The following is an 18,138-nucleotide window of genomic DNA, read 5'->3' on the forward strand; positions in this document are numbered from 1 at the left end:
AAAGATTATCATGCAGACACACAAGGGGACTGAATTAAGGTTGTACAGGCAACCTTAACTCTGGCATTTCCTAACTTTCGAGTGTTTGACTTTACAACCTTAATAGTGTACTTTTAACATTGTGAGAGATTTGCTAGTTTAAAAAACCAAACTGAACAACCAGAAATTCCTTCAGGTGGCATTATATTGACATCCAAAGGGTTTATCAGCAGGGTGGGAACCTTTAGATCCACCACGCAGACTAGATGCACCAACTTTCTGGTTTCCCTGGGGTGCTCAACCCCTACTCCGCTCCAGGCCCTGCCTACACTCTATCCCTTCTCCCAAGGCGCCACCCCCCAATCCACCTTTTCCTGCCCCCACCCCCACTCCCACTCCGTCAAGCATGCCCCACTCTCACCCCACCTATTCCTGCCCCACGCCTTCCCCTCCCCCCTAGCACCTCGTGCACACCACTGAACAGCTGATCACTGGCAAGTGAGAGGTGCTGGAGGGCAGGGGGAGGAGTTGATCGGTAGGGCTGCTGGTGGGTGCTGAGCACCCACTATTTTTTCCCCATTGGTGCTCCAGCCCCTGGGCACCCATGGAGTCTGCTCCTAGGACACAGATCTCTGCCACTTCAGCTAAGGAGTAAATGATAGCAGACGTGGGCTGTCATCCTCTGTGTGGACCAACACAGGAGAGGGATGAGACTTCTGAGGAGTGAGTGGAGACAGACTGGCTAGAGGAGGAGAATGGAACTGGGGTGAGAAGCCAGGGGTGGGGAAGAGACAGGACTGGCAGAGGGACAGCTGGGAAGGGAGGTGGCAGAGAGGGGCAAGTTTGGAGGGCAGGGGGAATGGGCAGAAGAGTCTGTGCTCTCTAGAGCCTGGAATGGAACCAAAGCTTCCTGAATCTCACCGTTCCTCTGCTATCGGTAGATAACTGACATCCACTTTCAAAATCTCATCCCAGTCCCTGTCCCCCTGCCCAGCCAGTCCTAGTGTCATCCCACTGGACTCACAGTTCATCTCCGCAGTGTCTCCCAGGCCCAGCCTATCCCAGTTCCACCCCACCTGTTGCTGTTCTTTCCCCCTGCACCAAGTGCTTCACCTGATCTGCCTCTCTTCACCATCCTGGCCTCCAGTTGCCACACACCCATGTTCCCCATCAGTTCCCACCTCCTTGTTAGTCTTTGCCCAGCCAGTTCCACTTTTAATCCTGCCCCTTAACTCCTAGTTAGCGCTCTTTCCTTCTTTTCTTCTTCCACTGGTTTTCAATCGCAGGCTCCTTGCCCACCCCGTCTCAGTCTCCCCCCGATCCCAACTCCCAAGCCCAGTTTTCCTCACCACCTCCAGTCCCAGGAGGAATCACTGAGAACACATCAAGCTGTAATGTAACAAATACCCTATAAGTAGAATCTAAACAATCCCCCAAATCATCGGGAAGCTTGGACTGGGTCCAGCTATAGACTTATGATTACTCCCTTCCTGTGATGGGCCAGACCCAAACACCCCTGTACTTTGGTGAAGATCAGATACAAACCTTGCAGCTTGGGTCCATCTCTTCCTATTACATTCGCATACTTGACAGCATTCAGGACTTGGATTTTATTTTCATATGCATTTTGGGTTATACGTCGAAGCTACGGTGGTACATTTCTGCTGTAGGGGACTCGTTGGGAATTAAAACTGTGCACAGTTTGTAATCAGTAGTTCTCTTTCTCAAAGAAATACCAGTGCAACGGGAAGAGATGACTAATTTAATTTGGGTGCATAACCTTGGTTCCCGGTCAGTTGTACCATTGAGCAGTCACCACCACAGCAACACGAGGCCACAGGCTCTGGCAGCAGCCCAGAGAGAGAGACAGATCACTGTGGAGAAGAGAGCTGGGGAGGGTGGCACAATGAGTGGTTTCCATGGCAGCCCATTTGATGCCAGACAGCATTTCCCCAAAGCAGCGGGCAGTTCAGTGTCAGCGCTTGAGCAAGGAGAGGTGAAGCAGAGTTTGTCCATTTGCATTACTGGTGATTTTAAATATCAGAGAGAAGAGGGAATTGAGAGGCACGATTGGAAACAGAAGAGAAGGAGGCAGAAGAAAGATTCAAAAAACCCTGAAAGAAAAAAGGAGGAGAAAAAAAGAATGATTCCCAGAGTCTGTTATTACAGGGAGGAAGAGCTCGTGGGGCCTAATTCTCCTCACTTTCACCAGTGCAACTCCATCAGCATCCCTGGAGTCACTTCTGATTTACAGCCCGGTAAGGTCAGCATCAGGGCCAGGCCCCCTGCACTCTTGGGAGGTGCCCGCTTTTCTGTGGTGGGAGAAGTGATTGTTGGGTGCAGAAGTGTTTGTAGATCACTGCTGTGCCGTGCCTTTATTGCATGTTGTGCTACCCAGTAATACAGAGAACAGGCCACAGGTGCTGTCAAATACTTCTCTTATCCCATAGAGCTGCATGGAGCAAGACCGCTGAAATTTCAGCTTCAGAGTCAGTGAATTTGTTCCAAGTCCTTGAAGCTGAGGCCTCCATGGTCCTGCTTCATGCAGTCCTATAGGGAAACTCTTGGACTTGACCCTTGCGGAATCTCAGGTCCAGATTGAGACTAGGAAGCCAAAGAGCTCTACCTATTCAGGTAATACTTAAGGGCTGTAGGTATGGCTTTTAAACCACAGCCCACGGTAGCATGCTCTGGTAGCAACTCAAAAGGGTTGCAGGGACGATGTGGGGAATTAGTCCCTCCCTGTGCCAGTGGTAGGGCTAGCAGCTTACATGTCCTCAGTTGTGGGGCTACTGGAGGCTGCTTTAACCTGCTCTCTGGCTGGGCCTTGTGAGCTGAGGAATAACCAAGGTAAAAGGAAGCCCTAGCCCCTCCTCCTCAGCCCACAACACCCCCATCTGACTCCAGACTGCCACTTGGTAGGGATTTAAATCCAGATACATTCTTCTTGGTTCTCTGTGAGATGGTACACCCCGTGCTCTTCTCTTTGCCAAGTCCAAGGAGCACTTTTCCTAGCTAGTATCTCTGCTGCCCAGACCTTGAGTGCTCTGGGTGAAAGTGCTCACCAGCTCCTGTTCCTCCCCTGTGGCAGCCATTCCCCTGACAGTGCCTGGAGCCCAGCCCTGCCTAGTAGTTCATGTGGGCTTCTCTGGAGGACATGAAAGCAGCAGGGAGAGTGGAGAGCTCCCTCCTGGCTCCGCTTCTGGACTAATTAGCTGCATGCTGACTTGAGATCAATGCATATTCAGAGTTCTCTGGGTGGATATGAAAATACAGGTCACTAGACGCAGTCTGTCCCTCTGCCTGTATTACGCAAGGGAAATCAGAATGCAAAGCAGCTCCATGGAATCACTGTACCATTAGAGGGGCACAAGGCACGAAGAGCCACCATGAGTTCTCTCCCCTTTGTTTCACTGAGTCTGTTACACAGATTTAGGACTGAACTCTGTGCTGACTTGCACCCCATCCACCCCGACGCTCCCGACAGCACAGTTCATCCCTTAGGATGAACAGCACAGTTCATCCCCCACACAGCTGCCTTCTGAATCACTGCTCGCCCACTCCACCTCCATTTGCCCCCCTACTGCACTGACCGCTCCTCCAGCGGCTCTGTGACATTGTGCTACCCACTAGGGCCCAGCAGGGTGTGTGTGTATATACGTTCCCCACTCAATCTACAGACTGCCTGATAGTGCCCCCAGACATCAGGTAACTCCGTCAGGTTGAGTGGCAGCACTGCAACCCACCCTACTCTTTGGGATCCCCATCTCAGGCCCTGGTTGTGTACACTCCCCGGCCCTCCCTTCCACCAGCATGCGGTGAGGTTCAGGCTGTAGCCCAGTGTGTGAACAGACTCCAGGGCTTTCACAGGCTCAGTTCTTGAAAGCTAGAAAGGCTATGAACCAACAGTCCCTAGATCCCTTCCCTCTTCAAATTAAAGCCTTTTGCACAGATTACAAAACAGACTCACAACAAGTTAGCTGGATTCCCCTAGAGATGTAGGTCTTCCCCCAGCCCAGCTACACAGCTGGCCCTAGGCGTGGGTGAAGCTTCCTAGCTAGCCCCCTTCCTGCCTCTTCCGGCCGAGGACCTGACCCCACTCACTGCTCTCAGTCTCCCCTCCCTCCCCCATTGCCCGGCCAAAGTGGGGAGAGGGGAACTGAGAGCTCAGTCAGAGCCATGGGGAGTGGGCCTGAGAGCTCAGCTGGGACTGCAGTGGAGCTCTCTGCCCTGGCTGGAGAGCCGAGCCCAGAGACCCTTCCACCATAGCCCCACCCCATTCCACCCCTACTCTACCTCCTCCCCCATGAGGCCATGTCCCCCACTGCTCTCCACCACCCCAAGACCAGAAAAGGTCTGTGCCCGCACTGCAGCTCTGAAGCTGTGGCGGGAGGCAAGAGCTTCTCCAGCCCTGGGCCTGTGACGGGGGGAGATTTTTCAGGGGCCCCCAAATCTGCAACTCTCCCCCCCCCACTGTGGTTTGAGCTTCGGGAAGGCTTAGCCTTTGTTTTATGTTACATCCCTTTTCCTCTTCCTTTCTGTAGTTTGTCTTCAGACCATATGCTGTTTGGGGCAAGGACCTATTACCAAGTCATCCCCACTGTGAATGCTTGAGAGAGGAGATTTAATGCGACTGCACAGATGCAGTTTCAGACATAAGGGTCTGAGCCCACTTCTCTCTCAGCAGGCCACTTCACACAACAGCTAAACTGCCAACCCCAGTGTTTTATAGTGCATCTTAAATACCCAACACTTAGAGATCCACAGGCAGGGCCTTCTCCAGCCATCAAGAAGGTCTCTTCCTAAGCTCCTTCTGCTGGAAACTCCTCCTCACTACTGAAGTCTCCTCTCCTTTAATGGCTTCTCTTTCTAGGCGCAGCCTTTTATCTCAGCTGTTGCTAATGAGTCATTTTGTCACAACTGGGGTAATAGCCGTAAATAGGTAGGACAGCTGCAACAGCATGGGGTTTGTACACCCCATCATACAGCAGATTTAGGAATGACTTCCTCTCAGCCCTAGGGTGGTTTGCCTGAGGGGTTACCTTTGCTGCAGGTCTTTGAGACTTGTAATTGTCTGTATTTAATTTTTAGTGTGATGGCGCTTCAGTGCTTTGTAGCAGACACCATACAAACAGATGAAATGTTTAAAAAAAAATCAGTAAAATACTAGGAACCTTTACATTCCATTCCTTGTGATTAGCTAGCAAAAGGAGTTACAGGATGGTGACTCTCTGCCCACAACCAATCAACACAACCTCACTTCTGTGCACTTACCCAGCGCCTCCCCCCCACCCCCCGTGCCTAGGCATGTGGTGCCAGGTATTGCAGCACACATGGCATGCAAGCTGCTCTTCTGAGAAAATGATATGCCAACTGTGAGTGCCAGCTCCCTTGTCCAAAATGAAGGAACAGTGTGCGGGGTCAGGGAAGAGGAGTGAAGGGATGTGGAAAGGAGAAGGACCCATGGATATCCTTGTCCAAAGAAATTGAATCTCTCTTGACCAATTTCAGATCTGGTGTAGGTGCTGCTGGAATACTTGGACTGGGTTTGCCTTTTGACTCTGAATAGTTAGCTATTTTAGTATCTCTCCAGTTCCCAACACTTTCCCTTTATGCCCCTGCTGTGTTTCTCTCTCACACACAAACACCCAGCAGCACTAGATAGCCCTTCTGAAAACCACTCATGCTGCCCTGTCCCTTCAAGATCAGAAATGGTGCAGCAGCAGTTCTTTAGGTAGGCTGGATTCTGCACAGTGACAACCTGCAGCTGGTGCGGAGAATGAACGTCAGACACAAAATTGCTCAGGCTCTGTCTTCTTGTAATTGGGTTAGATAAAGGAACAGGGCCAGGTGACTAAAGCTCAAACAAATTGAAACATGTTGCTCATATAAATATGTCTATCCAAGATGTTCCTAGAAGCTGTTGGGAGTCATGGTAGCAACATCAGCAGCCTAAGAGCCCAGAATGAGTAACTGCAAATCAGTTTCCATTGCACCTGTTATATATGTGCTTAAACATCAATCTTTCCGTTCCCATCCATTTCACGGTTTACACAGGCAGAGACATCCCTATGGCTGCGTGGACTCTCAGAACAGTGCGCTGACCAAAATGGCTTTCATTTGTCTTAAAATGGAAATAACTATGCTCTTAGGGACCGAATGCAATGCAATGAATGCCTAAATAATACTGGATGAACTCCAGATTGGAATCACTACATGTAGCCAATCCAGCAGGTACTCTGGAAATCTGTAGCTCCTCCCATTGTGGCCAGAGGCCTGTAATCTCCTCTCAGAGTCCCTGATTTCAGAGTCCCCCCAGTTGCTGCTTTACCTGTTTCTGAGCCAACAGTTGACGTGGTTTGTGAAAGTCACTCCAGCTCAGCACTTTAACTCTGCAGGGCAGAGAGACAAACTCCCAGTGCCACTATCCAAGGCTCTCAGGGGGCCAGGCTGTGCCTTTGAGGGGATATGATGCAAAGATTCACCTCCCCGGGGATGCTCTTAGGTGGAATATGCCTCAGGGAGCCCAATACCTATCTGAGCCCCAGGCACACATTTCAAACGGTGCAGTTTGCCCTCCTCTCTGCAGCTGGCCAGCTCTGCTGTGGCCCTGCCCCTTTTGGTGTATACTGTGTGCACCAAAGGAGCAGTGCCTTTGCTCCCGGCAAGATAAGAACCTTTGATTGACCCTGGCTCTTTCGTAGCACAAGCAATGGAAAAGGCGGGAGAGGTAGGTTCCTGGTATCTTCTTCATCCAGCACATGCAGACTATCCAGGGCGAGGGAATAGCCATCATTGGCCAAACACCTTCTGCTCTCATGATTCAGAGCTGAAAGCTGTGGATCCTGGAGGAGAACAGGGTCCTCTGTTCCTTCTCGCTCACGCTAATGGAAGCATTTTTTGTCAGGGGTCTCAAGTTCAGCTGCTCAGTGCATTCCAGTCTGAACTTTTTATCTTAGAATTATGTTAACAAGACAGAACAATGCTTATACATCTAACGTAACCATTACTTCCAATGCACTGTTGGTCCTATTTGCCTTGTACACGGCCCAGAGCGAGCTACATTCATTCTCAACGTTACTTTTTAGAAAAGCCTCATGAAAGGTCCCCTGTAGAAGAATGCCCCAGTAAGAGGAGAGAAAAACACTAATTTCCTATTCAGAACATTGAGGGTCTGATCCAAAGAATTCCAGTGGGCTTGGATCAGGCCCTTTATCATCCTATTTTATGGCTCAAATCTGCTCCCGTTGGAAGTTATGCTGCCGACTCCATGGGGAGCAGGGTCAGGTCCTTAATTTATTTAAGGCATTTTTTCCCATGTGTTCAGTGGCTTCATGAGTCATGCCTGATCCCATAGCTCTTGGCAGAAATGCCTTTAAAAGGGTAAATTGAGTTACTTGCCTGAGAAATCAGTGTCTCTCCTGCATGCTGGGGAAATACATATTTGACTTCAAGCCATCTGTTTTCAAAGATGATGGGCCAACTACACCCTGAACATATCTAGATTCTATACACTGTACAGCACACCACTCCTTTTAAGCATCATCATTTGCACTTTTGTCCAGTGATCTCAAAGTGCTTTACAAAGGCAGATGAACATTACTCCAGCTGTACAGATGGTGAAAACTGAGGCCCAGAGAGGCTGCAGTCACCCAAAAAGCCAGCACCAGATAAGCATTTTAGGTGTTCTGGGTTCCAGTACCATGCTCTAACTACTAGGGTAGTTTGCTTCCCGTTTGGAAAGCCAAAGCCTGAAGTAATGCTATGAAATATGAAAATTGGCAAGGCATCACCAGAGGACACTCATTTGTACTTCTCAGCAATGGAAATGGGTTAGGATACTCTGCTTAGACAGAGGTTCTGGAATAGACTATTTTGTTTCATGGTTCTGCTTCAGATTAGCAAGGTTAAAATATTATATTTCTCTTCAGCAGTCATCATTCCTTCACTAGATGTTTTAATACAGTTTCATTAGCACCAAGGGTAGTATCAAGACAGGAATGAATTAGATCATGATGCAACATCTCCAACTAAATCAAATCATTCATCAAATTGGGGATTGGTCCTGCTTTGAGCAGGGGATTGGACTAGATGATCTCTTGAGATCCCTTCCAACCCTGATATTCTATGATTTTATGATCTCCTCCCTGCACCCATCCCTGGCTGCAATGGTCTGGTTTTGGAGCCTGTCTGAAGATACTCCTGAATGCAGTCATTCTATGGCCCCAGATTACAGACCTATCAAGAAGGGATGATTGTCAAAGAAAGCATCATGCACCAAATTGCAGTCTGGGAGTGGGCTCAGGCAGGCATTTGCTGGCTGCATATTTCTACTGATGCATGGAGTCAGAGAGAAGCTTGTCCCAATCTAAAAAGTTCCTTCTTGCTCATGGTAGCTCACAATTCTTCCTCATCTAGGAATTTCTAACATGCCCATAGCTAATGTGCCGAAAGCGTCTATGCTGCCATCCACACAGTGATTTTCTTATCATGAACATCTATTTCCTGGTTGAGGATCTGGTGCCCAGATATTACAGGGATGAGCACCTTAAAAATAGACATAATATTAAGTGGTGCAGATTTAATCTGCAAAGGAGATGGATTTCTCTTGCAAAGGGCTTTACTACCTCTTTTGATAGGACCTTCAGCCTAGGACTTATTCAGAAGGCCACGCAGTGGGACAGGAAGGGAAACTCTCCTCCAGTGCATCCAAATGAACCCCAGTGAATATGCCTCTTTCTGCTACATGGCCATCTTTACAAAACTTGGTTTCAGATTCCCCTGGAGACCTTGGCACTGCCTCAGCCTGTCACTCAGATAGGAATTTGTCATTGGTCTCCCGCCAATGGTAGCTTTGACATTGACCTTTCCACATACAGAACAAACTCGGATACTTTGACTCTTCTATTTTTAGGACAGGAGCTGGCAGACCACATGACTTTGTCAAGGAATGGAGTTTTGCTTCCTGCAAAACTGTGTGATAAAGAATTGGGAAAGGAAAGAGTCTAGGGAGCAGGAAATGACCTACTCTTCTATTGAGAGCAGGGGCGCTGAAACAATTTGTATAGTGGGGGTGTTGAGAGCCATTGAACCAGACTGTAAACTCTGTACGTGAATCTGCATCCCCTGCAGCCCTCGTTCCAGCACTTATGATCCAAAAGGAGCTGATTCCTTATAAACTTCTAAAGATAGAGCCTGTAGGAGCAGGCCAACATGAACCCCTAACTCTGTATCAACCATTGTCTCAGTGCTGGGGAAGCCTCTTCATTTTCCTGCCACCTCCTTAGAGGACCACCCATTCACATTAGTGGGCATGAAAGACCTCATGTGCTCACTTCCTTGGTCACCTGCTGCTGCCTCTGAACTCAGGTTCCCCTGGCGTGCGACTATCATGGTTCCTCTCTGACCCTCGGGCTCATCTCTTCCTTTTCTGACCCCACAGCAAAGGACGCCCAAGTGACATGAAGGAGGTAAGCAGGATAGATGGATGCCCTCAGCCCAGAATGAATAAAACACTGGTGCCACCTTGTTTACACTTTGCTTTCTTTTGCTGAGGAATCTGCAGTGTGTAGTGGGCTTTTGTTTTACTCTTCTCCATTACTAACAAATTTATACCTTTATGGTTCCTCCCTTTGGCTGTTTTCTTTCTTTGTGCAGTTTTATTCACCCAATTACTTTGTACCTAATCTGAAGCAGCTACAAACTGTTGCTTGAAATAAGACACTGCAGGGGATTTCCTCTTATAAACATTTGGTTATCCCTCAGACCCAAGTTTAACGGGGTCAGCACCCACCTCTCGTGAGTCCCGTAGGCCGATGGTTCTCTAGGCAGGTCTTCAGGTCTCTGGCTGAGCCACACACACTGTCTACCCCCTTCCGGGGTATACAGTCCAAATTCTTATCACTGCCCTGGTACTAAAGCTTCTCCCAGAGGCATTGCCTTCTTCAGCCACCCAGCTGGGGCCCATCTCAGTACCCGCAGCTGATGGTGTTTCAGCAGGCTGCCCTGGGCTCAGTCTTCAACCAGACCAGTGGGGCCTACCTCAGTATCCTCGCTGGCATGGCCAGGTTCTGTGCTCAGTCCCACTGGGCTTTAGCCTGCCTGCACCGACCTTCTCCTGGTCTTGCTGCTCTTCCCACCAGCCAGGCACCTAGTCTTCAGCAGCCTTCCCTGGGCTCCAGTCCTGCCTGCAGTGAGTACTCCACAGTGAGCTGTTCACAGTACTGTGCTACTCTTCAAGCCAACTAGTCAGCCAGTCTTCACTCCTCAAGCTCTACACAGCAACTGAGGTCCCTCTTCTGCTTCTTATCTTATATAGGGCCTTTCTCAATGCTGATTGGTCTCTTCATCAGCCCCTCTGATTGGTTGTTCCTCTGCAGCCACTCTAGGTTGCCTGGAGGACTTCTCTCTGCTCTGTTCTGGGGCAAGATGTCACAGGACCACAAGGCCTCCAGCAGGAGGCCTCCAGACCTAGTTCACCCTGCCACACTAAGAACTTGTCTACATTACCCGCTGGATCGATGGGCAGTGATTGATCCAGTGGTGGTCAATTTATCACAACTAGACGTGATAAATTGACCACTGGGCGCTCTTTTGTTGACTCCGGTACTCCACCAGGGTGAGAGGCGCAGGCAGAGTCGACGGGAGAGCGTCACCCATCAACTTACCGCAGTGAAGACACTGCAGTAAGTAGATCTAAGTTTGTTGACTTCAGCTACGTTATTCACATAGCTGAAGTTGTGTAACTTAGATCGATCCCTCCTGCCCCCCATCCCCCTCAGTGTATATCCAGGCCTAAGAAACTAGATGCATATTCCTCAGGGAATTGTGTATCCTAAATGTGAGCCTGGTGCACTCATGTGTTTGAGACTCCTGCTTCAAATGCATATTTCTCCAAACCCAGAACTAGTTCAATTAGGCATTGTTCCAGTTCAGATTTGCCTACTATAAACAATTATATTTGATGTTGCTCTGTGCCAAAAAGAATGCAAGAGGCAGGGTTAGTTTCTGATACATAATAAAATATCCATAGATAGCACCTCTATGACTCTCCAGAACAACAGCTTCAATATTGATGAACATTTGCTGTACTGTCTTCCCTTGGTCCAGTTATTGCAGACACTACCAAGCATGGCTAGGGGATGATTAGATCCAGCTTAGATGTTTATTATGGACACCATTACCATACTACCTGATGTAGGCGCTGACTTTTATTTTTCCCAGTGGATACTCCACCCCGACTCCACTACCCAGGGCTGCCTGGGGTGGGGGTGGGGGCAAGTGGGGCAATTTGCCCCAGGCCCTGGGCCCTGCAGGGCCCCCCCTATGAGAATATAGTATTCTATAGTATTGCAACTTTTTTTTATGGAAGTGGCCCGTGAAATTGCTTTGCCCCAGGCTCCCTGAATCCTCTGGGCAGCTCTGCCATCCCCTCCCCCATCCACTGTTTGCTTGCTCCTCTCAGCCTCCTCCCCTAAGGTCCCCCAATGGCTCCTCTCTGGTCTCCTCCAAGTGCTTCCTGCCAGCCCCTCAGCAGCTGATCAGCAGCCAGCCCTGGGCCACCCAACAGCTGTAGCTGGTGTGTGCTGAGCACCCCCTATTTTATTCCCCATAGCTGCTTGAGCCCCCCAGCACCCACAGAATCGGCTCCTTTGGTATCTGAGCATTTCAATGTCTTTACTGTATTTAGCCTTAAACACCTCTGTAAGGTGCTATTATCTCCATTTCACAGATGGGGAACTGAGGCACAGAGTGGCTAAATGACTTACCCAAAATGTCACACAAGAAACTGGGAATTGAGCCTGGGTCTCCTAAGTCATACACTAGTGCTCTCGCTCGCAGGCCATCCTTCCTCTCTACTCTGTTAGACAACTCTTGTGCTTTATTGAAGTATAAGTTTGTGATAAAATCTGACCTTTACTTAGTTAGAACAGCGCTATATCTTTCTGTGTGCCAAGGGTATGACCCATGATAGTGAAGTGGCTGTAGCAGACAGCATGTGGGTTCTCATGGTCTGTGGTACATATACTGGCCTCCAAGGAGGAGTTAGTGAGGGAAAGGAAGTGGAGGCACTTGGGTGGCATTAGACAAAAGGCAATGGAAGGGACTGGACTAGGACAAGAGGTAATATGTGGGGGTCTTTTCCTGTGCCATGGGGACCTGGTGAGTCTGGTTTCAATGCTGCGACTGTGAGTCAAATTATTACTATTCCTCCTTCATAGATTTTAGTGTGGTCACCCAGTCTTCTTGGCTATCCTTGTGATTGCACAAGGTGGTTGTTTAGCTGCTGGATTAATCCTTCAATCCCATACACACAAACTCTATGCATAGAGTGGGTTATCCCCTCCATGTAGCAGTATCCATTAAATACCTCACATTTCAAATACTAGATGCTTTCTACCCCTACAGGTGGGAGGCTGGCTTGTCGTTGGAGGGAAGTCAGGCAGCACTATTCGTCTGGGAGACCAGGATAGCTGGGTTTGTGTTATATTCTCAAACACTTGCATGATTCGCTGTGGGCATGGCCATAGAGGGGTTGCTGCTGCAGTTGTTCCGACACTCCAGCACTGAGCATCCTGTTGTGGGCCATATTAGCACAGACAAGGAGATGAGCATTGCAGGCACTTGAGCTACAATTTTCAAAAGCCTATTGGTGACAAGAGCCTAAGTCCTGTTTTCTGCCCTCTCCAGCCACAGGGGCTCTAGGCACTGTCGCATCCCAATAGCAGCTGGTAAAGCTGCAGCCTACGGACTGATTCACTGTTTCCCTCCACCTATGTAGTCATTTACTTCCGTGCCACAGGGGTGTAAACAGGGCTGGTACAAAGATGTTTCGCACCCTAGGCGAAACTTCCACCATGCGCCCTCCCCCCTCTCCCCTCCCCAAGCCCCTGCCCTGAGGTGCCCCCCCCCCACGGCAGCTCCCCCCTCCGCCCTGAGGCGCCCACCCTGCTGTAGCTTAGGCCAAACAGCTTAGGCACCGCAAATCTGGTAGGCGGGAGAAGTGAAGCAGCCACGGTGTGCTCAGGGAGGAGGCGGGGCAGAGGTGAGCCGGGAGTTCCCATGCACGCCGCCCCCCCCTTACTGGCTCCAGGCGGCCCTCCCCTGTCCCAGCTCCCTCCGCCTAAATGCCAGCGGCGACTGGGGTGGCCGCGGTCACTGCCAAAGAAAATGCCGCACCCCCAAATCCTAGCACCCTAGGTGACCGCCTAGGTTGCCTAAATGGTTGCACCGGCCCTGGATGTAAAATACTTCCAGATCCAAATGGTAACTTTCTATACCCGTTTTGCACTGCTGTGAGGACAGTGAGTGCTCTGAAGGGAATTCCAACGTGTTGTACTTAGCTTTGCTACTGCCATAAATATAAGAAAACCCACTTTCCATAGCCAAGCTTTGTATTCATGGTGCACTGCCTACACCCTCTGCCCCACTGCAGGATTGCTGCTCGAGCCCCTACAGTTGGCAGACACCCATGGTAGATCAAGTTTTGCTAGAAAAGGTTGCTGGACTGTCCCATCTTGCGAGATCAGTATGTGCCAGGGCCCCTCTCACAGCTGCAGTCCTATTTAAATCATCACCCAGCTCTAAGGAAATAGTGCTTTGACTGGAGCTGCACATAATTTTCCCCTCTGGGAACTACCGAAGTGGTACTAAATAAAGCCAATTATATTAAGTGGGCTGCAAGGGGGCTGCTCACAGACAGGCCTGCAAAGCATTCAGTGCTGCTCTCGGCAGGAAAGTATTCGGAATGCCTCCTGGAAGCTCAGCTAGCGGGTCACAGAGCAGGAGTAAATCAGTCCCTTCGGTCAGCCTCTGTAGATGGAATTGCATCTTTGGAACCTGGGCTATACCTAGCCAAATGAAAGGAAAGAACCAACATTTGATGCATGGCTGAGCCAGAAATGCTAGATAATGAGCTGTCCCATCTGTTATCCACATATGTGGAAGTCTGACAGTTTCACTCCACTTCTGCTGTAGCTCCACCTATACCAACACGCTTTCATTAACAGTGACCTGCAATGGGGAGACAGCACTGGGCTTGGGCATTCTTTGGCTACTTTATGATGAAAAGAGAGAGAGCAGGAAATGTTTATATACAAAAAAATCTATTGGCTTTTACAGTAGGAATTTAAATCTCAGCTAACTCATATGGAAGAATGTAATGCCATTGGGAGTCACCAGGCTGTGCTTTTAAAGATGTGGGTTAGAGTGTCACATTTAGCTCTGCCCTGAGCAGTCCAGGAAGCAGACTGTGAGTTTATGGAACCTGCTTCCCTTCCCACGCTGCAATCCATGATATGCATAATCTGTATGAGGGAACAAGGACTGATGATGATCTAGCCCAGTGTTACATATTCTATTTATCTGGCTGCATAGAAGTCAGATATTCACCAGTAAAAGTTTCTCTCCTTATAGCTTTGCCTAAGCATATTTGAAGGCATTGCTGCTGCCTATAGGTTAAACTCACACACGCAAACAAAACAGATCTTGGTGCCAAAACTTTACAGATTCTATGGCAACTGGCAAAGTTGTGCAATTATATCACCCCGCACTACCAGGCACTCACTTGATGGCACAGATGAGAAAATCTGGACAATTTTAGAATTAACTCCCTCAAATTAACTTCATGAATCCAAGGCTCCGAGGGAATCTGAGTCAAGCTCTAAAATTCACCCAACACAGCTTTTCTTTCCCTAAAACTGTCGTGACTTCAAAGTCCATTATCTTGGTTCCTTTCTGGCTGGAAGCAAATATTGGGTCCTGAAGGGTAGCTGGGACTCTCCCCTTCCCACTGATGTAAAGCCCCCATTTCTAGCCCTGCAGGGGCACACTGACCTCTGCCCTTGCAGGGGTCCTATCAAATGACTTCAGAGAAGTGTAGTTTGCCCCCCTTTTTGGCAATCTCCATATCACGGCCAAGGGACATGGGGTCTCCCATTTCGTGTCCCTCCAGGTCAGGATTGAGTGACACCTCGGCTGAGCAGAGTAGGAAAGTTACAGGGCTGCTATCTGTGTTGTACTTGGTCTGGGCATTACCAGAGGACTTAGCTGCTAGTGCTGCCAGTCTAATGCCGTCCAGCTAAATTCACTCCAGCTGTTGTAATCAAAGAGAATGACCTGCAGCCTCTGCTAGCCTCCAGCTCAGTCAAACTGCAGTCAGTCCAGCTCATAGCCCAGGACAGTATTTGTGTTTTGAGGTTAACACACAGCTCATTGCTGTGCTCTTTGACCCATTGCATGGTGTGCTATTTGTATCCTTTTACCCACAATCCTCCTTCATTCTGTTCTTAGATACCAGTTTGACCTTTGATGTATAATAGATAGTTTTCTTGTACAAAAGAAAAACAAAGGTTCCCATCCTGGAAACACTACGTAGACTGTGAGTTCTGTGGGCAGGGAGCACCTTTATGTTCTGTGATTGTACAGCACCTAGCAGGATGGGGTCCTGGTCCATGACTGAGGGTGATAGATGCTACTGCAAATACAAGTCATAAACAACAACAACATAGGCACAGGAGGGCAATGGGACGCCTTAGCAGTATCACATTTCCCACATGCCTGTGGCCCAAATCCAGTAACAAGGTGGCATCCTGGAAGCACAGAGAGCTCCAGGGGACTCTACACAGATACAGGGATCTATCCATGCAGTGCTCTTTGGAGGCTCAGCTCCTTAGTATTTATAGGGTCAGGGAATAAACATTTAATAGCAGGTCTTTGTATGAATGGTTTATTAGTTGAAAATATAGATGTCCTGCAATTAGCTGCTTTATTGTTTTAAAAAATGTGAAGGAATGGAAACAAAAAGTGCATCACAAAAATTTCATCCATTGTACTAATAAACAACATCACATATTCTAGTAAGTCTCATCTTTCTATCAGCACTACAGGATACGCTGCATTTTACATCATCCATCCGAGGATCTCAACCTAGTTTATAACCATGAATGACATATGCGTGTGAGGGATTATAATAGGTGGGGAAACTGAGGCACAGCACTGTTGATGAATTTGGCCAAGCTCATGCTGGAAAGCCATGGCAGAGCTGGGACCAGAATGCAGATCTCCTGCCATACATTCATGTGCTTTAAGCATAAGACATCCTTAAAAGTCATTTGAGTTAACCAAAAAGAACGAGGAGTACTTGTGGCACCTTAGAGACTAACACATTTATTTGGGCATAAGCTTTTGTGGGCTAAAATCCACTTCATCAGATGCATGCAGTGGAAAATACAGTAGGAAGATATATATACACAGAGAACATGAAAAAATGGGTGTTGCCATACCAACTATAACGAGACTAATCAATTAATGTGGGCTATTATCAGCAGGAGAAAAAAAACTTTTGTGGTGATAATCAGGATGGCCCATTTCCAACAGCTGACAAGAAGGTGTGAGTAACAATAATTAACCAGTAGTTGTAACCACTCCAACACACTTGATGCAGAATGTTAAAACAGATGCTGCAAAAATAAAAATATCGCACTACTGCAACTTTGCTCTTGCCATGGTGGAGAGAGCTAAAAAGGGGCACAATGGCCTGATTTTTAGAGGTGCTGAGCACTCACTGACTTCAATGGGACTTGCAGAGGATCAGCACTGACAAAAACCAGGCCAAAGGTCTGGGCCAGTGAAGCGAGAGAGCCATTGGTTTATGCATCTCAGTCACCAGAGAGGGGTTGCTTATTTACAGCCATTTTTTAAACAGGAAAAGATAACGTCTCTGTGCAAAAGTGCAAGTGTGGTAACTGTGTTCATGGGCCTGCCTCAGGCTGGACGTACCTGAGTGCTACTGTCCATTTATCCAGAAGTGCATTAGGCTTTGTCAGAGGGATCTGTTCATCTACTCCTCTGGTGTAAACTTAAAACACCATTTAATAAACCACATAGCGGTCAAATTAAAGGTGGTAGGATAAGTGTAATTGATCAGAGTGGAAGGAAAGAGAGATCCTGAAAAAGAAAGAGACCCTGAAAGCTTATACGAAATCACTATAACCACCTTATTACCCTCTTTGTGTTGTTCACTGTTCCACATTTCAGAGATTTTCAAGGCACCAGGGGAGTGGGTGTTGGGATAGAGAGTCAATGGCTGTTGGGTGCCTGATTCCCATTCATGGCTTTGAAAATCTCCCCCTTAAGGTCTTCACTTTGGAAATATACTTCACAGTGTCATGGATGGAGAATCTGATAGGTTTAGAGGCCTTTTACAATGTCTCCATATGACTATTCCCAGCCGAACAGCAAAGGTAACACAAGCCACCGCCAGCAACACAACTATAAAAGAAACAGAACGCCCTTTATTATGTGTGTGAGAGCAAATCAATGATGTCTCTTTTTACAAGGGTGGGGGTAACTGGGAGAAGGGCTACAAAAACAGCAAAGGAGGAGAATTCCAAACAGGGCCCAATATCCCCCTTGAAGTATTTACACCATGTCTTCACATGTACCATGAGCAAACCCTAGAGCCTGCCCCTCAGCCAGAATAAGGTCTGTCACCACCTAGAAGTTTTGTTGGTTTAACTAAACTAGTATATGTATACCAGCAAAACCCTCTTAGTTTAGATGCAGTAATATCAGTATAAAATGGCTTATACCAGCAGAGGCCTTGTCTCCACTAGAAAGGGTTTGCCTGTACAGGTATACTGGCAAGCTTTCCTAATCGAAATACAGCTTATATCAGCAAAAGAGTTCTTCTGCCGGTATATGTTAGTTTCCTGAATGAAATAAGTTAAAAACACGGGTTTTGCCAATATAGTTGTGCCTACAGTGGGACTTCTGCCAACACAGCTATGTAGGCTGGGGGGCGATTTCTTCACATTCCTATCTGACATAGCTTGCAAAACTTTAACTCAAGCTAGAGTTTATGCTGGTTCCCCAAGCTAGCATAAGCACTATTGGTGGAAGCACATTTATATCACTACACCCTTAACTGACATAACTACACCAGTAAAACTTTATAAGCATATCCCCAGCCTGAGTGAAATAGGAGTCTGTCCAGGCTGGGGCTATGAGGAAATCAGAAGCAATCATCCCCCAGGCCACAGAGTGACAGCCGAGCTGCTTTCTGACTGTTGCTACTACCGCATCCTCTATGGCTGATGTGCTACCTTCACCTCGGTGAGTTGTGTAGATGAGGCTCTGCCAGACCCGCCCTTCCCCCAC

The 18,138-nt window shown here is 48.2% G+C and overlaps 1 protein-coding gene across 1 annotated transcript in view; it reads right to left on the minus strand.

Moving 5' to 3' along the window:
- Positions 1 to 15,736: 15,736 nt before the first annotated feature.
- Positions 15,737 to 18,138, minus strand: part of LOC127050347 (uncharacterized) — a 57,172-nt gene continuing 54,770 nt past the window's right edge. Inside the window, exon 9 of the mRNA XM_050952225.1 lies at positions 15,737 to 17,250. Within this exon, the coding sequence (XP_050808182.1) occupies positions 17,138 to 17,250 (113 nt within the window). The 3' untranslated portion in view covers positions 15,737 to 17,137. The remainder of the gene's footprint in view (positions 17,251 to 18,138) is intronic.

This window comes from Gopherus flavomarginatus, chromosome 4 (assembly GCF_025201925.1).
Source record: "Gopherus flavomarginatus isolate rGopFla2 chromosome 4, rGopFla2.mat.asm, whole genome shotgun sequence".
In the NCBI taxonomy this organism is placed as follows: Eukaryota; Metazoa; Chordata; order Testudines; family Testudinidae; genus Gopherus; species Gopherus flavomarginatus.